Source organism: Mytilus californianus, unplaced genomic scaffold, assembly GCF_021869535.1.
Source record: "Mytilus californianus isolate M0D057914Y unplaced genomic scaffold, xbMytCali1.0.p SCAF_11, whole genome shotgun sequence".
NCBI lineage: Eukaryota > Metazoa > Mollusca > Bivalvia > Mytilida > Mytilidae > Mytilus > Mytilus californianus.
The window spans coordinates 9,872,890-9,893,077 of record NW_026262593.1 but is presented as its reverse complement, the minus strand read 5'-3'; the positions used below and the strand labels follow the sequence as shown (position 1 = coordinate 9,893,077).

Genomic DNA, 20,188 nt, shown 5'->3' with positions numbered 1-20,188 from the left:
CCTATTGTTTACAAAAATCCAAACAAACATAGCAAGCAAGTTGATCAAAGGTTTGCTTTGCATGCTTTTATAGAAAAGCTTTAAAGATAAAATATTTTTTGTTTTTGATTAATGTTCGATTGAAAGATTCATTCAGCATGTTCAGTCGTTTTTATAAATGGATTGAATTAGGAAAGCAGTGGTCCGGCTTACATCCTTATCACTGCCTAATGTTATGATCAATATAAATTCACAAATTTATTATGGTTTCAATACCAGCAAATAAATGCAAAATACTGGTAAATGTAAATCTTTGACAAGAAAAAGAAGTTTCAATATCAAATGTTTTGAAACTTGGACAGACGTTTCTTCATGATAAAATATTTATAAGATTCTATTTCTTCATATTTTACTGAAAATTGGATTTTTTTGCACTTACATTTAGCATGTTTAGAAGCAGTCTGGGGTTAATTTTTTTTAGACATCAATAAATTTATCTTACCTTTAAATTTTATAAAACTTGACTGAACCAGGAGATAGCTCCCTGAGCAAAATTGTTAATTATTTTATTCTTTTTTAGATACTGCATGGTCTTAAATTTTGGAAGTCAACATTACACATTTACATTTACACTGACAACACAAGTTCAAGGCCAAACACTATAGAACCCTTTACAAATTTATTTCGATATAGAAACTGACTTTTCATCGCATCCACACTTTTATTTAATTATCTTTTGACATATTTGATAGATGTATGCAGACTACAAACATTTGCAAGATTTACCCTTCACGAAGGTTTAAATAAGATTATTTGTGTGATTTCAGATTTATAAGCAGTAACAGTAGTTCATACAGTATGTCTCTCAGTGATAGTGAGTTTCCAGAGGAGCCACCCTCAACCAGTGGATGTAGGTATGTAATATTTAAGTATCTTCAGGAGCCTCCCTCATCCAGTGGATGTAGATATGTAATATGTAAGCATGGTCATGATGGTAAGTGAGTATTTTTATGAGCCTCCCTCAACATGCTCAACCAGTGGATATAGGTTTGTACCAGTAGTGGGTTTCAAGATTAGCCAACAAAGCTCCTACAGATATATATGTAAGGATAGTGAATAACCAGAAAAAATCTTGAGTTTTTGTTAAAATAAATTTTCTGATGTTGAAAAATATGAAAATCAACACTTTATGAACACATACATGACATACATGACATAGTGCCTTGTTGCATCATAATCATTATTAATTTTTTTCTCTACCTCAAACAAAAATGTGCAAGTGGGTCCCTTGTTTACATGTAGGTTCTTTTATTTTTAGCTCACCTGGCCCAAAGGACCAAGTGAGCTTTTCTCATCACTTGGCGTCCGTCGTCGTCAGATAACTTTTACAAAAATCTTCTCCTCTGAAACTACTGGGCCAAATTCAACCAAACTTGGCCACTAGGGTATTTAGTTTAAAAAATGTGTCCAATGACCCCGCCTGCCATCCAAGATGGCTGACATGGCTAAAAATAGAACATAGGGGTAAAATGCAGTTTTTGGCTTATATCTCTGAAACTAAAGCATTTAGAGCAAATCTGACGGGGTAAAAATGTTCTTTTTATGTCTACAATAGTTTGTTTTTTCTTTTTTTGAGCAGTAGTGATTTTGCCCATAGTACCACTCAGAAGGATAAGAGAAAAGAAAGACTGAAGCAGTATCTGAGACAATTGAAACAGATAGTTAATCCTGCAGCACAAAGTGGTGCCCATGTGTCAACTTTAGGGGCATTAAGACATGTCATCAACTCCATACAAAAGAATAAGGAAGGTAAGTTGTATCTCTTTTTAGAGATCAACTGACTGTGTATGGTCAAAAGTATCTCTAGTCTTGGACTACATATTTGCTTGTGTCAGTTGATAATATGTTGTAGTAAAGAAAATATACCCATAGGCATGATTTATGGTTCCAATTAGTTTTAGTTTTGACTTTTTGAACTCTTACTTTTTACTCTTTTCTGTATGCAAGTATGCATATTGAAGAAATTTACCTAAGGCCAAAATAAAAAAAAAACTTATGTTTATGGTTTCCATACTTTCGCTTTTTTTTATGTCTCAAAAGTTTATAAATATTGACATTTTTGGTAGGGAATCATGACAAAATTGCAGGTGGTTTCCATTCACTTCAGGTAAAAAAAAATTGATTTAAAAAATAACTATCATTGACTATCTACCCTATTTATGTTAAGGCAAAATCTCTAAACACTTATATTTTTTTATTTTCAGATGACAAGAATGTATCATCAGAGAGGTGTATCAGTATTTGTAGTACATCAGAAAGTGAAGTGGAAATGAATATCTTGTCACTCAAGGCTGTGGTAGGCTACTTTATTTTTCACTCTAAACGATACACATTTTGGATATAAGCATTCACTTAGTTACAGAATAGCAAATGTGCTATTATTTCATTGTTTGTCGCTACTATTTTGAGTATGGTATTTGTCGGCTTTTCCCTTACTTGCATATTTTTGCTAGGTTAGTGCCAGGAAGTCACATGATAGACATGATAGATAATGGTTTTACTTTTCATAATCCAACGTCTAAGGTTTAGCAGTACAAGTAATGAAACCAATTCATTTATAATATCTCAAGGAAGTGTCATGGGGCGATAATTTTTAACAAGGATTTATTTGTCGAAAACTGACCAGCTAATTGAATATTGGCTTTAAACAATTTTCTTTTTTGAGTCTTATTCTGATTGTGTTAAAAATCCAATGTTAAAAGAATGTTTTTATTTTATAGGATGACTTACAGATTCTAGTTAGTACAAAAGGCATGAAGATAGTACAGGTCTCACCAAGTCTGAAGAAGATTCTAGGTTACCCTGTGGTAAGTGTTATAAGATAGTACAGGTTACCCAAGTCTGAAGAAGATTCTAGGTTACCCTGTGGTAAGTGTTATAAGATAGTACAGGTCTCACCAAGTCTGAAGAAGATTCTAGGTTACCCCGTGGTAAGTGTTATAAGACAGTACAGGTCTCACCAAGTCTGAAGAAGATTCTAGGCTACCCTGTGGTAAGTGTTATAAGATAGTACAGGTCTAGGTTACCCTGTGGTAAGTGTTATAAGATAGTACAGGTCTAGGTTACCCTGTGGTTAGTGTTATAAGATAGTACAGGTCTCCCCAAGTCTGAAGAAGATTCTAGGTTACCCTGTGGTTAGTGTTATAAGATAGTACAGGTCTCACCAAGTCTGGAGAAGATTCTAGGCTACCCTGTGGTAAGTGTTATAAGATAGTACAGGTCTAGGTTACCCTGTGGTAAGTGTTATAAGATAGTACAGGTCTAGGTTACCCTGTGGTAAGTGTTATAAGATAGTTCAGGTCTAGGTTACCCTGTGGTTAGTGTTATAAGATAGTACAGGTCTCACCAAGTCTGAAGAAGATTCTAGGTTACCCTGTGGTTAGTGTTATAAGATAGTACAGGTCTAACCAAGTCTGAAGAAGATTCTAGGTTACCCTGTGGTAAGTGTTATAAGATAGTACAGGTCTCACCAAGTCTGAAGAAGATTCTAGGTTACCCCGTGGTAAGTGTTATAAGATAGTACAGGTCTCACCAAGTCTGAAGAAGATTCTAGGTTACCCTGTGGTAAGTGTTATAAGATAGTAATGATATCACTAAAGTGAAATTGACTTTTAGTTATAGCTATTTTTTTCATTTAGCTCCTCAAGTATTCATCTATTTAAACATCTTCGGATTTCAAATAATGGTTTAAGATTTTTTCTTTGTGAATGTAAATCCAGAAAATTGTATTAGACGTACCATATTTATGAAGTGTTATTTTAATTTACAGGACAGTTGGATCGGGCGAGAGTTGACCAGTTTTTTACACAGAAAAGATGTGGTCACTGTAAACAGCAGTTATGTCCTAGACGATCCTGACAAATTTGATACAAATTTTTCAATTAAATGTAAGTATATTGTTATCTAAAGGAGAATGTTAGATTTGGGATCAAATTAGCTCTAAAATCATACATATTTCAAACTATCTGATTTTCAGAATCAAATGTTGAATTATGTTTTTTGATAAAATATTGCTTTTTTGATTAAATATACCTTTTTTCATGGGTTAAACAGCCATGAAATGACAGTTAATTCTATTGTATGCAGAAATTACACAAAATGATGACAATTTGACTTGTGCATGCTTGAAAATGATATAGAGCACAACCGTAGCCCTAAAAAGATATTTAAAGAGGATTTTTTTTTTTATCTTTTCACTTGCAAAAAAATTATATTGACAACTCTCATCATATATATAATTCAATCAAAATGTTCTACAAGTAGCCTATTTTAACTGAAAATAGAGAAAATCTTGCTAATGACTTCCAAAAACTGAGCAGATGTTGTTAACTAATTTACAGATAAAACAAGGCATGTGTTATCTAAATTTCAGACAAGTGAGGCAGACTGAATACCTCATAGGTTGGGGTGTTCTAGGGCTCAAAGTCTATTAAAAATTTGAATTAGAAACTGGAGGTGAGGCCATTATAAGGCTCTGACATTGAATGATTTTATTTGAATTTTGTGATTCATATGTATCAAAACTCACTATCCTATTTCAAAATTCTGTTCAGACAAGTATCTCATCACTTTTTTTTTACAGATTTTTTTTAATAGATCTAATAGTAGGTTTAGACCATTTAAAGGATCTTTACTTGTGATTTGTTTACCTGCTCTGTCATTGTCAGGTCATCAGGCAAGCAGTCATTTTTAAAGGGGGGCTTGGGGGTTGAGTGGTCTTAATAGTTCATCTACTGAAGCACTTAGCACTGAGGATGCGAGTTTGAACCCTGCATGTGGCAGGTGCGTTTGAACCCTGCACGTGGCTTGTGCGTTTGACTCCTGGCCACCACAATATAACCATGAGTGCTGAAAGGGGCATTAAAAACCAACAATCAATCGACAATCAGTAATTTTCAAACTTGATTATGGTTAGCAGATCTAGAAACTGCTATGTAAGTAATTGTATAAGTTTCAGACTTTCAAACAGCTTATGAGAGACTTATAAATGATCAGCATAGGCTGTCATGGTTGAATTTTCTTCCTCACATGTTTATAAATGTGAATTGACTGGTATTGATGGTCATATAATTAACAGATGTTAAATGTCAAGATCATACAAGGTGTTGTCAGGCATTGGTGGTCATATAATTAACAGTTGTTAAATGTCAAGATCATACAAGGTGTCATCAATAACTGCTTATTAATTTGGCAGATTTTGTTGTCAATAATCATTGATAATAGGATTTTAAGAATGAACAATAAAAGTCATGTTTCTAAAATTGGTTACTGCTTATTAAAGGACTTGCTAGTAATAAAAAAGAGAAGTTCTCTAATTTTTGTGCTATTTTCACATTTTTTAATCGATGTGAGAAAAATATTACTGCTCACTAGTGACATATCTGTTCTTGGTAAATGTTTGGTCGAAATTTGATTATGTTGTCAGATTTTCTTTGTTTCTTCTGAATTTTCCTATTGTAACCTCATGAAAAAAGGCGACTATGCCTGATGATGTTGCATATAAAAAACACAACTTTCTGCAAATCTTTGAAAGAGGGATAAAAATCATAAGAGAAACACATTCCACCACTATACCACGTGTATTACGATATTTCTCCACTCTCAACAGTTAAATTTTAATTATTTAAAAAGCTCGGCAGGCCTCGCGCTTTAAATATTAATATTTAACTGTCTTGAGTGGAGAAATAGCTGTGTCACTTTACTTTTTAAGGGTCATTAAAGGGAATTCGTTTTAATGGCAGACTCTTAATTGTATGTTAAATTTCTCTTAACTTTTCAAAACTTTTAGAGATTGATATTGAATAAACATTGTTTTTTTTGTCCCCTTACATTTTTTACCTCATTGATTTAAACCCCCACATCCATGACATCTTAGCCATGAGCCATATTCTTGTAGAAAAAAGAAATGTTTCTTGACTTAAATAATTGCCTTACAAATATTGGGGAATAAACCCATTCTTGCCACTATAAGATAAACATGTCCCAAGTCAGGTGCCTGTAATTCAGTGGTTGTCGTTTGTTGCTGTATATTTTATTTGTTTTTCGTTCATGGTTTTGTTCATAAATCAGGCCGCTAGTTTTCTTGTTTAAATTGTTTTACATTTGTCTTTTTCTGGGCCTTTTATAGCTGACTATGCAGTATGGGTTTTGCTCATTGTTAAAAGCCGTATGGTGACCTTTAGTTGCAAACTTTTATTTCATTTGGTCTCTGGTGGAGAGTTGTCTCATTGGCAATCATACCACATCTTCTTATTTTTATACGCCCGTTTACGGGACGTATTATGGTATACCGTTGACCGTCTGTCCGTCCGTCGTCAACATGTCGGACATTAACTCAAAAAAGCTTTAACCAATATGCATGAAACTTTGGTGAATTGTTTATATCTATTGAAGTGAACTTCCTTTCGTTTTTTATAAATTTCAGAGTTTTGGGGTTTTATTCATTAAAAAAGGGGGGATTTTCCAGTTTTCCGACAATAGTTCAAGAATGCTTTCACCAACTTGCAAGAAATTTTGGTGAATTGTTTATATCTATTGACATTGACATGAGCTCCCTTTTGGATTTTTATAAATTTTAGTTTTACCGTTTCCGAGTTACAGGGTTTTATTCATAAAAAAGGGTGATTTTCCAGTTTTCGGACAATAACTAAAAAATGCTTTCAGCAGTTCTCATTAAACTTTGGTGAATTGTTTATATCTGTTGATGTAAGCTCCCTTTAGAATTTTATAAATTTTAGATTTTACATTTCTGAGTTATGGGGTTTTATTCATTAAAAAAGGGGGGATTCTCCAGCTTTTGGACAATCTCTCAAAATTGCTTTCAGCAGTTCTCATGAAACTTTGGTGAATTATTTATAGCTATTGATGTAATCTCCCTATTGATTCTCATAAATTTCAAATATGACATTGAGAAGAAATTGAACTTTATTTGTTTATAGTCTGACAACAGATTTACTAAGTATTGCGCAACAGTGCAGTGTATTACACAACAGCAAGAAATCTTTAATTGAATATAAATTCAATTTATATAACCAATTTCAAGTTCTTTGACTACATTTTTTCAGAAACCTATAATATGTCAAATATTTAATTACAATCCAAATTCAGACCTGTATCAAGCTTGAATATTGTGTCCATTTTTGCCCCAACTGTTCAGGGTTGGACCTCTGCAGGCGTATCTAGCTGCGCTCAGCGAAGCAGTTTATTATATTAGGATAACAATTAAATTGAGATGTGATCATAATGCATTTAAGAATGATTAAAAGCTTACTTTCATAAAGATTGAACAACTGGCTCAACAAGGCCATTTGATTGAGATAGAGATTGACTGATTAACATTTCAAGGTTATTTTATTACGGCTTGTTTTATTTTTTTTTAGTTGATGAAGATGGCAATGCCACTTCAGAAGCACCAAAGAAGGTTTTATACTGTAGATTAAGGTAAGAAATCTTTTCATCAAAATCTGAAGCACCAAAGAAGGTTATCTACGTTGTATATACTATAGGTTAAGTCAATTGTCTTATATTCAATTGATGGGCAATTGAATTAGTATATGTAAATTTTATTTAAGACACAACTAAGCTATGAAGTGTGGTTTTGACTCGAGCTATATAGTTGTATTTTGATAAAGAACTAAGATGAGGGCACATGTTTTATTTAAGACCGTTTTAAGCTGTAGTTTCATTGTACATGCTGTAAGCCAACTACATGAACTTGTGTGAGTGATTTGATTTATCAACTTAGGTGAGAAGAAAAATTGTGAATATTTCAAACTGGATCTTTACTTCCTATGAATACAAGAAATTATATGAAAAAAAGGAAAATAAATAATTGTGAATAGGGTAGGAATGGTTAGTCAGGAAAAAAAGTATCTGGAAAATTAGTTGGTTTGCAGTATAGCCCTGAAGTATAATTTTGACCCAGAGAAACTTGAATGTTTTATTAACTGAGGTAACTATAAAATGTGCAAAGCTCAGAAGTTGGTTTTTACTCAAATTTGAAGGGACGCCAGTTTTCTTTTTATGATTGAATGCATAACATGCATAACAAAAAGCTATTTTGAATTTATTTCAGGCACTACAAATCACTGAAAAGTGGTTTCAACCTTGAAAAGAAAGATCAGTATACATCATTTCAAGCATCAGCTTCTACGAAGAAATTTAATTCAGACAAAGTCAAACCCAAGCAGTTCTTATTATTGGAGTGTCAACCTTTGAACTCTGCATATAATAAAAGTAAGATTGAAATTTTCATTACTGTGAGTGAGAAATTAAGGAAAGTTTTTATATATTCTGAGTAAAATGTTGTAAAAACTTGAAATATTGAGAATATCATTATCTGATTTTACTAATACATACTTTCTGAAACTATGACACTTGAACATGCTTTTTTCTTCTTTCTTTTTTTTAAAGACAATAACTTTCAACTCCAAAGAAGGGGTATTATATTTTCTGGTCTATGCATCTGTCTGTTTGGTTAACCATTCATCACTTTATACTTGTGTCTATCCCGTATAAGGTTAAAGTTTTGCTATAAGTATTGTTAAAGTTTTTGATCTGCTATAAGCTCTATTTTGGAACAGCCATTACCTTGATTACATATGAATAGTAGGTTTATTCTGGCTATTCCTACATTTTGAATTTTATAGGTAAAATAGTAAAATTTTATGTTGGAGTTCCCAGAATTTGTATGTAAACAAAGGGATTATGAAGGATTATGTTGTAACAATACTTAACTAATGAACTAAGGTACATCCAGGTAAATATTGTGGAAAATAAAGAAAAAGTAGTTTCTATTACAATATTTTATCTAATAATTATTTATAGGCACAATGTTATTAACAAGCAATTGAAATAATTTCGGTGAAATTTCAAAACATTAATAAACACAAGTAAATGAAATCAATTGAAATATGAATATATTAAAAATGTAGTAATTTTTGTTTGAAACTAGTAAGCACTAAATTTTGAAATACACTACATATTCATTGAAACAAAGCACCAAAAAGTACACTAAATTGTCATTAAAACAAACCAAATAACACAGAAATTAACAACTATAGGTCATCGTACGACCTTCAACAATGAGCAAGCAAACAACAACAAAAAACACATTTTTTTTACATAAATTTCATATAAATAATTATTTTTATTTAATATCCACAGGTAAAGTTACATGTGACCTAATTAGACTCTAATGACTAAAACAACATATTTTGAAATAACAACATCTATTGTTCATCCCATAATCTCCCATGTAGGAATAGCCAGAAGACACCGAATAGTACTGTACTGTAACATAAATACATTTTTTAGTGTATTATTTTGATATAATTTTACAGATTGGTCAGAAATGTCTACAGAGAAGAAAACTTTTGGTACAAGACATAGTCTCTTCTGTTCTTACACATATATACACCCAAAGTATGTATAATTATGTTCGCACACCTAGGAAGCTATACACACATGACACTGTTAAGAAATAAGATTCAAATAGACCCCTATAATTTTAAACCATCCCTTTTTCCTGGCTTTCTAACAAGTTTAGCTAACTATTTGTGTCATACATGTTTGTAATCGATTGCTTCGAATGATTGATTTTCTTATTAGTTTGAATTGTGAAACATAATTGCAAAATAAAAAAAAAACATTAAGATAATTTCTGGATGTATTTCAGAAATGGATATAAACGTATTGACTGTCAAACTGAAAAGGATTAATGTTCATATAAACCAATTTTGAAGGCTATATTATTCTTTAGCTATCAAAAATAAAGGTAGAATTGAAACAGCACCAAGAAACGTACTGATCAAATGTTTGATGTATATATTTTTAGTCAGTATTTATCCTAACTATTTAAATATTTAAAATTGATCATTGTCAGCATATATTGATTCAAAAGAGGGCTGACAACACAAGGTGGTGTTCTCAAAGTGGAAATAAAAATATGAACTATTAGATTTATTCTGTCAAACTTAGAAAAACCTATTTTGGTAATTTAGAAAAGAAATTTCCCTAAAAGCTAACATAAATCATGTTGTTTTATCAGTTGGTGATTATTGTTACATTAATTTTGATTGGTGTATTTCAGTGCCATACCATTATTACATTAATTTTGATTGGTGTATTTCAGTGCCATACCATTATTACATTAATTTTGATTGGTGTATTTCAGTGCCATACCATTATTGGGATATTTACCACAGGACATGGTTGGAATGTCCATATTTGACTTCTATCATCCTGAAGAATTTGAACAGCTTTATAATATTTATAGACAAGGTTAGTGTAAATATGACCCATCTTATGGCTACCGATTTGATCCCTGTTCACTGCATATGGAAATATAGTGAGAGTGTGGCATGATTTTCTCTGGACACAGATTCTTATTAAAAATTGTAGCATGGTGTCCTCTGGACACAGATTCTTAATAAAAAATATGGCATGATGTCCTCCGGACATGAATTCTTATTAATAAATGTATTGAATGCAAACAAATTTTTACTGGATCTGTATTAAAGAAATATTATGGTTTTAAAAGTAATTTCAGTTTAAAATAAAATTGAGAATGGAAATGGGGAATATGTCAAAGAGACAACAACCCAGCCAAAGAGTAGATAACAGCCGAAGGCCACCAATGGGTCTTCAACGCAGCGAGAAAATCCCGCACCCGGAGGTGGTCCTCAGCTGGCCCTTAAATAAAAATGTGTACTAGTTCAGTGAAAATGGACGTCATACTAAACTTCAAAACATATAAATGAACTGAAATTAAGAGTATGTTTTTGTTTTCTTTATTGTAGTAGTTACTTCAAAGGGCACAACCATCAGTAGTCCAAAGATTAGATTTAGAACCCAAAATGGGGACTGGATTTATGTAAAGACAGAATGGTCCAGTTTTATAAACCCGTGGTCCAAAAGATTGGAATTTATCATCGGTCAGCATACTGTCATCAAGTAAGTTTGAACATATTTTGTAATTGATGGTCCTTTTTGTGGAACCAATTACATTAACTTTGACCTTTTACTAAACTTGAAGTAGTACATGAGAGATCTCTTTTCATATTAATTGTAAAGGCTGGGTTAAATTTGAAACTCCTCTTTTGTTCTTAATTGAACCAACTTATTTTTACTTTCACAAATCAGCAGTTTTTACGAGGTTTGTGTATGTAGCTATGGTTCAAAGTAAACACGGTCAGGAAGCTAATTCTTCTTGGGAGATGTGTATTCTGTAAACTTGTTGATAAAATTTCAGTGAATTTTTGCGATGTTTACGAACACTTTTTTATGCAATTTTGCGTAAAAAATTGAGGGAATATGGTATGATTGCCATGGAGACACTTACCACCAAAGATCATAGGCTTTGATTAAACTTACATTCACATGAAACTGTATCGAAAACTGGTTGTATGATACTGTTAAATTAAGATTAACTGACCAGTTCAGACAGACATGGTACGCTACTCTACAGAATTCTCCAAAAGCTCTAAATTATAAATTGTTCAAAATTAGTATAAATTTCGAAACCTACTTTGATATTTTAGATAACAAAAATATTGCTCCTTTTTGTAGATTTAGAACTTTGAACACAAAAATTCCTATCACAATTGGTAGATGGCAAAATATTTTGAGAGAAAATCGTATTTGTACTTGGTGTAATTCCGGTGATATTGGCGACGAGTTCTATTATATTTTAGAATGTTCGGTAATAGACGAAAGTAGACAAATGCTACTAAAGCATCATCTTGTAAACAGACCAAATATTTGAAAATTTCAAGGTCTAATGAATAGCAACAACCCGTCTGAATTAAACAAGCTGTGCAAGTTTATAAGAATAATTATTAAATGCCTAGAATCTCCTGGGTAACTCCTTTATGTCTCTACTTTACATTTGTATTCAAAATTTGTACTGCATATGTTAATTTATTTGTATATATGTCTCTATACCATTGTACTTTGGTTTATGAGAATAAAGATATATATATAAACGTCACAACTATAAGTGACAATATGGGAATGAACCAATAGGGCGAAAGATCCAATTAACAACTTTAGCAAGTGTTATGACAAGTAGGTGACAGACATCAATGCCCATTTGTTTTCCCTGTTCAAAACATCGTTATTGTTTTAGTACTGATATTTTACTTTATCTATTTCTTTACACATGTGGCCATAATAATCATAAAGATGAAATTATCAATGCTTTATAACAGGGGACCACAAAACATAGATGTCTTTTCACCACCACCTCGTCAGGAATGTATTGCTGAGGAACCAGAACAGTATCACAAAAATCTCAGATTAATCAGAAAATTGTTATTACAGGTAAGTAACTCTTAAAAAAACAATATCACAAAAATCTCTTGATTAATCAGAAAGTTGTTACTGCAGGTAAGTAAGTCTTAAAAAACAATATCACAAAAATCTCTGATTAATCATAAAATTGTTATTACTGGTAAGTAACTCTTAAAATAACAATATCACAAAATCTTTGATTAATCAGAAAGTTGTAACTACAGGTGAGTAATTCTTAACAAAAAAAGTATCAAAAAATTCCCTTAATCAGAAAACTGTTACTACAGTTGAGTAATTTTTAAGGGCTTTCAATTTTAAACATACTAGACACTTTGAAAATGAGTTAACCACCCATTGAAGTATTTTTAGAAACCTGCATACATTTTAAACATGTACAAAATAATATATCCAACCATCTCATAGTGATAAATTTATGTTACCTTTCCTGGGTCCTAGGTTTGTTTTTTATAGAACCACCTTAACAATAACAATATCACAAAAATATCCAATCAATAAAAAAAATAGGGTCAAACTTGTTAATGTCCCGTCAAATATTATGAGGTTGATGATAAGTCTTGGGTCAAAGTTGTTGTGAACATGTATGTCTGACTTGGGTCAAATGGCCATTACATAATGTTTTTAGTTTATTGATCAATGTTTATTTTTCATGATTTTCATAAGTAATGAAGTAACGCTGTTTGTTTTTGTATATAGAAATAAATTTTTATTTTCAGCCAGTGGTAGATGAAGCTAAATCTGTGGCCCTAAACATTGTAGAAGAATCTACTGAAGAAGTTTCTGTTAGTCCAACTCCTGGTAAGATTAATTACAAACAAACACTTCACAATAAACAATACATGACAATGGTACATATGGGGTATCTTTCCAGTCTGTCAGTCTAAGTCCTGGTAAGAGCTATTACAAACAAACACTTCACAATAAACAATACATGACAATGGTACATATGGGGTATCTTTCCAGTCTGTCAGTCTAAGTCCTGGTAAGAGCTATTACAAACAAACACTTCACAATAAACAATACTTGACAATGGTACATATGGGGTATCTTTCCAGTCTGTCAGTCCAACTTCTGGTAGGAGCTATTACAAAAAAAACACTTCCCAAAAAACAATACATTACAATGGTACATATAGGGTATCTTTCCAGTCTGTCAGTCCAAGTCCTCTGGTAAGATCTATTACAAACAAACATTTCACAAAAAAAACAGCACTTGACAATGGTACATATGGGGGATCTTTCCAGTCTGTCAGTCCAAGTCCTGGTAAGCGCTATTACTAACACTTCACAAAAAAACACTACATGAAGAGGGTACATATGGGGACCTTTCCAATCTGTTAGTCTTGCTTCTGGTAAGGACATTTACATACAAGCTGTTTACAAAAAACATGTCACAGGGGTACATATGGGGAAACATTTTAAGCAATAATAAACTAACTCTTTACAAAAAACAATACATCTGTTTTCTCATTGTTGAAAGCTGTATGGTGGCTAATAATTGCTTTCTATCACTTCATTTTAACTTTGGTGAATAGTTGTATAATTGGCAATCATATCACATCTCCTCATTTTTATATCACATGGGTACATATGGGGCAACATTCCAAGCATTTACAAACTAACCTGTTACAAAAAACAATACAAGATGGGTATGTATGGGGCAACATTCCAAGCATTTACAAACTAACCCTTTACAAAAAACAATACAAGATGGGTATGTATGGGGCAACTTTCCAAGCATTTACAAACTAACCTTTTACAAAAAACAATACTAGGCGGGTATACATATGGGGAAACATTCCAAATTTCAATTTGACCTTTTAGTATGAAACTGAAACAGAATTGTTTTGTTTTATGAATTTAAGAAGTATTTTTTAAGCCATTGACATGCAATGAAAATCTAGGTTTTTTAACCATTTAGACATCACACATAAGGTTATGATGAATTATCATTTTGTTAGATACAGTAGACAATTTCCAATTTTCAAGTATTAATTTTTGTAAACAAAGCTATTTCTGTCCAAGGTGAAATAGTTCACAATTTATACTGCAGTATTGCTACTAGTATTGCAATAGATATCAAAAGGGGGAGTAAGTATTTTGTATTAGTAATTCTTGCTAAATTTCTTGCAGGATTTTAATCTTATTGTCAACAACAAAATCTCTCATAATGTTATTGTGCACCTATTTTAGTCTTTATCTGAAAGATTTTTGGGTGCAAACTGCTAGTTAAGTGTCAGTTAAGTTAATTTGTGTCATTAGATTGTTTTCTAAGTGAATTCTACTTCACATTTCTCTTAATCTTATTGTTATGAAAAAGACCAAGCTTCATTCACATTAAAAAGGGGGCTGGGGGAATACATTTTGTTGAACAGCATTGATTTCTTGTATTTTTATATTCAAAATGTCAAAAAATTTATTTTTCAAATTTTTGATTTCAGATGGCGACAAGGACATGAAGGAGGAGACTTCAATCAAAACGCAAGAAGCTAAAAAGAAATTTCAGGTAATATTTGTAAAAAAAAATAGCTCATGCAGTTTTCATGATAAAAATACATTCTTTAATATAATACAACTGCAAGATTTAACTATAGCCAGTGGTACCTTTTAAACACAATAAATGAAAGCAACCAAGGGTCTGGAAAAAGTAAAATTGGTAGTTAAACTAATAAAGCTGTGATATCCTGTCGCTAAATAAATAGAAAAAAACCTGAAGATATATCCATAATCTCTCGTAATTTATGATTAACTTGAAACTTACAGATTTTATTTCTTTTTTAAAAATGAAGAGTGGCGTGGTCAGTTCTTGAGAAGTTGATTGTCAAAATAAATTAGCAGAATTTCACCTGCGTTTTATTCAGATACAGAAATAACTATTAAAGTTGATTGTTAAAATAAATTAGCAGAATTTCACCTGCTTTTTATTCAGAAACAAAAGTTACTATTAAAGTTGATTGTTAAAATAAATTAGTAGAATTTCACCTGCTTTTTATTCAGAAACACAAGTTACTATTAAAGTTGATTGTTAAAATAAATTAGCAGAATTTCACCTGCTTTTTATTCAGAAACAGAAGTTACTATTAAAGTTAATTGTTAAAATAAATTAGCAGAATTTTACCTCCTATTTTATTCAGAAACAGAAGTTACTAATAAACAGAATTTATAAGTCAATTGTCAAAAAATATGAGCAGAATGTTTCATAATATATTCAATTAGGGAGAACCCCCTAGTTATAAATGAGAACAACAATATGATTGGATATTTATTTACTTATTTTATTTGATTGCTAAACAATGACGTAACTGACTTTATGTTTACAGTCTGCCACCAGAAATGAACAGCGTAATGAGATATTGAATGACAACTTATCAGGAACTTACGAACAACTTAGCTACACAAACAACATCAAAAGGTAAGTCATAACTAACAACTTAGCTACACAAACAACATCAAAAGGTCATTCATAACTTTATGATGACTTTCATTTGATTTGACGAAAGACAAGCATAAAGAACTGTAAATGACACATGTAAAAATGTCGTAAAATATTCACAATTGCAATTGTCTCTCCTGCAACGTTTTTCAAAGAAAGTATGACACACCTATGTGTTAATTGTCTGGCCACTGCATTGTCTTTGTAAATGTTAAATGTAAAGCGACTGACATTAAAGGGCACCTGGTACAGCTGTTTATTTGTAGTTGAAATGCCATGTAGAATTGTAGTAAAAAATTCTTTTTCTATGTTTCTGAATTAAAAGTTTAAATTTCTAAACTTCAATGTTTGATAGCCTATTGTGAAAAGTTTTTAAATGGTAAAGTAAATAGTCTGAATTTGATCAATATAGTCTCATGTCAGGTGTGATTCCGTTGCATAAGGATGGGAAACTAAAAGTCACAAAAACATTGAGTAAAGAAACTGCCTTTCCAATGCTCCCATGCTTTGATTCTTGTGTCTAATGATAACTCGATTGCTTTTATGTATCCTTATCAGATTAGTACACATTGCAAATTTTATAAAGATAAGACTCCTTTTGATTTTGATGATTTTCAGATTAGTCTGAAATTAGAATGTTTTCTCAGAGAAACAGCATCACAAAGAGCCTTTATGTGTTTGGTAAATTGTGAGAATGTACTTACCCCTTGAATGCAACTACATATGTGAAATTTCCCATCCTGCATATTCAATATTGATATTAGAAGTTAACGATGTAGACCATTTTATCCAAACTTTAGAAATATTAGATTTGCTAAGTGAGTGTGTATTTTATATTTAGATTTTTGATGAGCCAACCAAAAACCTATTCATCATCATCACACAAAAGTAGTGGTAATGACAGTTACTCAGACAACAGTAATGCCATTGGTTAGTATAATATTTATAGAAATTTACAATTCATGTCTAAAAGTTTTGGGGGAATTTCATTGTTTCACACTGTTTTCAAATCGTAAGTTTTGGTGTACACTTAAAAATATTACTCGGAATGCATTAGAATTTGGAATGGGTAATTCCCAAAGAATTTTTTTGTAAGACTCATCGTATCACTTTACTTAGCGGTGATAACAGTGTTTAGATAAATTAAAGAGTCTCATTCAATAAATAAGCAACTTGAAGCACATGTTGTTTAAAAAGAAGAAACGTGTCATGAAAAACTGTGGACTAATTGATCAGAAGTCATTTCCTATACAGTTTAATTTTGACAATTTATTAATTTTTGCTTGACATGGAAAATTAAATCAAATGTAGGAAAATATGTTTTGGAATAAAAATAAAATGTTCAGTTGTTAGTACGTGAAAAGATGTTCTCATTGATATTTTGCAACTGACAAGTTTTATTGCTGTTCTTTATTCTAAAAGTCAAAATTATGGTTTTAATACCTTTACAGATTCAGATGAGGTACCTGATTTTGGAGTCGACATTTCATATCCAAAACCACCTAGTTTTTGTAGCAGCACCAAGGTATTTATTATATACTTAGAGCAATCTCAGAATAAACCTTTTGTATTAGTAAATAATGTATTGTGATGAGGATTTTAATGATTTTTATAATGCAAATACTCTAAATTCAGAAAATGATGTGTGCAAACCTCTAATGGCATTGGGTATTATATTAAAATTATTGAACTTTTTCCAGGAATAGGCCTTAAAAGCCACAACAAATTATTTCCATGGATATAACCATTTTTTTCTAGTGGCAGTCCAAATTCCTGCTGCTTTTTATCCCTCACAAAAATCAATCTACATAAAGATTCATCTTTGTTAAGGATTCATCTTTGTTAAACATAAGTTTGTGAAAATCAGTTAAAAAAAAAGAATGGATTTTAAACTTTGTACAAAAATTGATTGATGTATGGAAAATGGTTTTTGAAAGATTAAAGATGTCTTGCTTTTAGAAGTATGTTTAAAAATGGTCATTTGTAGTCAGTTCTTGACAAGGACCATTTAATATGTTCTTAACACACCTTAATTGCACAAATATCTTTTAAACAATAATTTTCTGAAATTCCCACAATTGTACAAATTACATATTCTTCCTCCTCTTTTGAATTGTTCTTTTCACAACCATAGTCAATTTTAGATCTTATTAAAGCTATGTAAATTTTTATGCCCCCGCCGTAGTGGAGGGGGCATTAAGTTTTACCCTTGTCTGTCTTTACGTAAGTACGTCTGTACGTCCCAAAATTGGTTTCCGTTCTCTAACTTGAGTTTGCCTCAACCAAATGTTATGAAACTTATACACAATGCGTATTACCACAAAATACAGATCAAGTTTGAATTTTGGTAGCGTCACTCTAACTGTTCTAGGGTTCTGCCCCTTTATAAATGGAAAAATTACAAATTTTTTATAGTTTCCTTTCTCTAACTTAAGTTTGCCTCAACCAAATGTTATGAAACTTATACACAATGCTTATTACCACAAAACACAGATCAAGTTTGAATTTTAGTGGCGTCACTTTAACCGTTGAGTTATGCCCCTTTATAAATGGAAAAAGTGCAAAATTTTTAGTTTCCGATCTTTAACTTAAGTTTGTCTCAACCAAATATTATGAAACTTATACACAATGCTTATTACCACAAAATACAGATCAAGTTTGAATTTTGGTAGCGTCACTCTAACCTTTCTAGAGTTGTGCCCCTTTATCAATGGAAAAATTACAAAATTTTTAGTTTCTGTTCTGTATCTTAAGTTTGCCCCAACCACAAATTTGGGTAGTGTCACTTTTATTGTTCTTGAGTTATGTCCCTTTATAATGTTGTATGCAAGAGGGGACATCATCTGTGTCCATGGGGACACATTCTCCATTTATTCTTAATGTGTGACTTTTTGCACCCCACTTTGTTCATACAATTTAAATACTTTTGTATCACTTATCCAATATTGATTGTATGAAATTCACACCTCAATTTCACAAATATCACTTATAAAATGATTGTCTGAAATTTACACCTTAATTGCTTAAATATCACTGATACAAATAATTTTTTCTGAAAAAAGCAAAATCCATGAACTATATGATCAAAAGATAACTTAAAAGAATAGCCAAATCCATCTAAGATCAACTAGCTTATGTTATGTAATAATCAACCAAAATCAATGCATATCATGTTAATTTTAGCTTGATAATTATGAAAAAATAGGATGAATTAAGATTCTTTTTTTAACCGTCCCACAATAATTATTGTTTAATTATCTAACAAAAGTCAAAAGCAGATAGTAGTTTTGAAATTAAGTTCAACCATATTTGTTTCTTGCAGGTACTTGTATCTGAGAAAGAAGATATGGTCCCTAGTCCATCTTGTCAAATAGAAGAAATAGTGGAAGAGACGAGTCGAGAAGCACAGATAATATTTTCAGCCATTCAGGAACCTAATGTTCTGATGTCATTGACACAAGAGACACTTCAGGAACATACAAAACGACAAGAAAAGATATATTTAGAACAGGCAAAACAAGATAGCAATCTTGTCTTACTCAACATGACCAGTAAATACAGTGTGCAACAGGAATCTTCACAAGGATTAAAACGGGGACATTCATCTGATCTTGATGAAACCCGTAGATTTAAGTCATTCAAAGCAGAGGATGTCAATTTGTTGTGTCCACCTTTTCCCATGACTACAACAGGGCCTGTAATGAAACCATCAGGTGGACAGCCCAAAATAGCCTTTCCTAACATGTATGGAATTGGTTTGACACAGAGTACAGGGGCAATGTATCACGGTGGCTCCATGCCTGGTATCCAGTTGCCACAACAACCTCCGATCACTAATGGCAACCCAGGAAACATACAGTGGCCCTACTATCCACAATCAGGTTAGTTGAAAAAAAAGGTTTACATTGGTTACAATGACGTACCATTACTCACTTACCAAATATAAAGTGCTTAATTAACAAAAGTTATATTGGTAACATAGGAGGAATTCATTTTGGCAAATACAACGAAAACTTGTTAATAGAAATTGATATCTTTTAGGGATATTTAAATTAAATAAAAAAAGATGGGATGAATATTTTCTTTTTCTTACTTTTTATTAGATATTGTAAAATGTGTTTGAATTGGTTAACTATCTCCCCCTGAATGAAATATTTTTTGCCCAAAAGTTATCTCTCTATAGTGTGTGATAAGATTTTGTGAGGGAATTCGATGTTTTCAAAAATGATTTTGCTATGTATCCGTGTATTATATGTTAATAAATAAACGCTTTACGAAGATTTATTTTCTGTATAAAGTCAATAATTTTGTTGAATTTTGAAGCCCAAACTTTCTATTTCTTTAAATACGCTAATGAGAGATTGAAAAACGATGCAATACAGACATATTCTTTTTTACACACTTGTGT

General features: G+C 31.6%; 1 protein-coding gene across 3 annotated transcripts in view; it reads left to right on the top strand.

Moving 5' to 3' along the window:
• The window catches only part of LOC127719514 (period circadian protein homolog 2-like), a 39,854-nt gene that overhangs the window by 13,068 nt on the left and 6,598 nt on the right, over window positions 1-20,188 (top strand). For all 3 annotated transcript variants that reach the window (XM_052225665.1, XM_052225664.1, XM_052225666.1), the window contains exons 3-19: window positions 807-893; window positions 1,619-1,788; window positions 2,244-2,335; window positions 2,760-2,846; window positions 3,809-3,926; window positions 7,419-7,479; window positions 8,114-8,274; window positions 9,381-9,462; window positions 10,214-10,320; window positions 10,839-10,992; window positions 12,249-12,360; window positions 13,065-13,146; window positions 14,789-14,853; window positions 15,668-15,759; window positions 16,622-16,710; window positions 17,232-17,305; window positions 19,103-19,661. In XM_052225665.1, the coding sequence (XP_052081625.1) occupies window positions 807-893; window positions 1,619-1,788; window positions 2,244-2,335; window positions 2,760-2,846; window positions 3,809-3,926; window positions 7,419-7,479; window positions 8,114-8,274; window positions 9,381-9,462; window positions 10,214-10,320; window positions 10,839-10,992; window positions 12,249-12,360; window positions 13,065-13,146; window positions 14,789-14,853; window positions 15,668-15,759; window positions 16,622-16,710; window positions 17,232-17,305; window positions 19,103-19,661 (2,192 nt within the window). The remainder of the gene's footprint in view (window positions 1-806; window positions 894-1,618; window positions 1,789-2,243; window positions 2,336-2,759; window positions 2,847-3,808; window positions 3,927-7,418; window positions 7,480-8,113; window positions 8,275-9,380; window positions 9,463-10,213; window positions 10,321-10,838; window positions 10,993-12,248; window positions 12,361-13,064; window positions 13,147-14,788; window positions 14,854-15,667; window positions 15,760-16,621; window positions 16,711-17,231; window positions 17,306-19,102; window positions 19,662-20,188) is intronic.